General features: G+C 38.0%; 1 protein-coding gene across 1 annotated transcript in view; it reads right to left on the bottom strand.

Moving 5' to 3' along the window:
* Positions 1 to 1516: 1516 nt before the first annotated feature.
* Positions 1517 to 2277, bottom strand: part of LOC144960487 (uncharacterized) — a 21697-nt gene continuing 20936 nt past the window's right edge. Inside the window, exon 6 of the mRNA XM_078893640.1 lies at positions 1517 to 1788. Within this exon, the coding sequence (XP_078749766.1) occupies positions 1670 to 1788 (119 nt within the window). The 3' untranslated portion in view covers positions 1517 to 1669. The remainder of the gene's footprint in view (positions 1789 to 2277) is intronic.

Raw genomic sequence — 2277 nt, 5'->3', positions numbered from 1 at the left:
TGTGTGCATAACAATGTTAGTAGAAGAGTGTAAAAGTAGATTCTTAGGATTACAGGACAATCATTTTTTTTATTTTTAAATTGAGCATTTATATAGCGCAACATCCACTAAATGTGCTCAAAGCGCTTTACAAGGGGTCCCTCCCTGGTCAACAGCAACATTTAACATGTAAGACGAGGCATGACGCCTGTTTGGCGATATTAAAATTTTTCGGACAAAGACAACGGTCAGGTACTCATTTTACACCTGAGTACGGTTAGAGAATGTGAGTAAAGAGCCTTCTCCAAGGACTCAACTATGCGCCGAGCGAGGCTCGAACACAGGACCCTTCCGATCCGAAAGCGAGTGTCATACCACTAGACCACATAGCCGCATAAAAAGTGGATGGACTATCTTTATTGATGACTAGTATTTATTTAGGCTAGAAAATAAGATACCCTCACTCTGACATCAGAAGATCAGTTGCACGATGTATTTATACAGTCCCCACAAAGACTGGTTTTACACTTCCAATGATACTGGAACCTGTATTTTGACTCTAGTGTTCCCTAATATGTGACCCTCCGTCTCAAAACGGTATTATGTCGGGATGATTCAGACCCCAAAAAGTGAATTTAGAGATAGAATGATGAGAAATTGGAGCTTAGAAGTTTTTGCAATGCAAAATATATTCTTTATACTCCAGCATAACGTAGAGAAATTAAACCCAAGTTGGATATTTGTGGCTATGAATTCAATTTCCCTTACCGAGTGGATCCCGACATAATACCGCTTTGATACGGTGGGTCACATATCTATAATATCAAACTTTGGTTTTCCTTGTTTATGAAGCTATAATCGTTGTCTTGTACAGCAGTTGAGTAAATATATTTCATACGTATGTGCGGCTATGTAATCTTGTGGTATGACATTCGCTTTCTGATCGGAAGGTCCTGGGTTAGAGCCTCGCTCGGCGCATAGTTGAGTCCTTGGAGAAGGCTCTTTACTCACATTCTCTCACCGTACTCAGGTGTAAAATGAGAACCTGGCCGTTAACAGCGTTATCTCTGTCCGAAAAAATTATAACATCGCCTAACAGGCGTCATGTCCCGTCCTAAATGTTAAATGTTGTTGTTGGCCAAGGACCCCTTGTAAAGCGCTTTGAGCACATTTAGTGGATATTGCGCGATATAAAAGCTCAATTTTTTTATCAAATCTCTTGGTTTGTGGCAAAATGATAATTATTCTACCCCGAGTAACGTGTAATGGTATCATGTTACAATAATAATTTGTGAAATCAGATTATAAGGTTTAATCATGATAATTTATCAGAGATTTATGTATGATAATTATCGTTGTTGCTTTCATGATTATTGTTGTCATTAATATTTCATTGTTACTACGAACTTTGTACATTTATGATTCATTCGATCCTGACCAATTTTCAATATTCTATGATAGTATTTTTCGATTTTACATTGCCGTATTGATACATTTTTCCTTATATTCAAAGGTGTATGGCAAGCAATATATATCAAAAAATAATAATAATAGTAAATTTATTATTATATATCATATTATCAATATCATTTATAGATGACAATACGGAATATTTTTTTAATGCATATTAAGGTTGAATATGTTCTATAGTCTGACACCAACAAAACAGTGTAAATAAACCTCTGGTATATTAATTCACGTACTTGGGCAATAAACTGACAACAGATGGTGACTTCAAAAACAGAATCAGTGAGGCAAACCAGCCATTTGCTTCCCTCGAACAAATTTGGAGAGCAGTGGATTCCAGCACTAAAATAAAGATTTTTAAAAGTAAAGTCTTGAGCGTTTTGCTCCAGAGACAGGTCCTCCTTTGAGATTGTGTTTGGCTAGAATATCTTGAACATTTGTTTCTGGATGGTATTCTAGCCAAACACAATCTCAAACGAGGACCTGAGAGCGAGAGCTGAAGTGGAGTCTCTGGAGAGTCTCATTAGAAGGAAAAGAAGATGGCAATGGTTGGGGCATGTCTGTCGCAGACCTGATGAAACACCGATTAGGAAGGCTCTGCGATGGACACCCCAAGGAAAGAGGAAGCGAGGCCGCATCAAGGGGACTTGGAGACGCACCGTAGAGAGGGACCTCAAGCAGAGAAGTCTACCACTACTACTACTACTACTACTACTACTACTACTACTACTACTACTACTACTACTACTACTACTACTACTACTACAACCCCTACTACTACTACTACTACTACTACTACTACTACTACTACTACTACTACTACTACTACTA

Source organism: Berghia stephanieae, chromosome 15 (genome assembly GCF_034508935.2).
Source record: "Berghia stephanieae isolate SIO BIC M18660-M18661 chromosome 15, UCSD_Bste_1.3, whole genome shotgun sequence".
NCBI lineage: Eukaryota > Metazoa > Mollusca > Gastropoda > Nudibranchia > Aeolidiidae > Berghia > Berghia stephanieae.
This window is presented reverse-complemented; position numbering and strand designations above follow the sequence as displayed.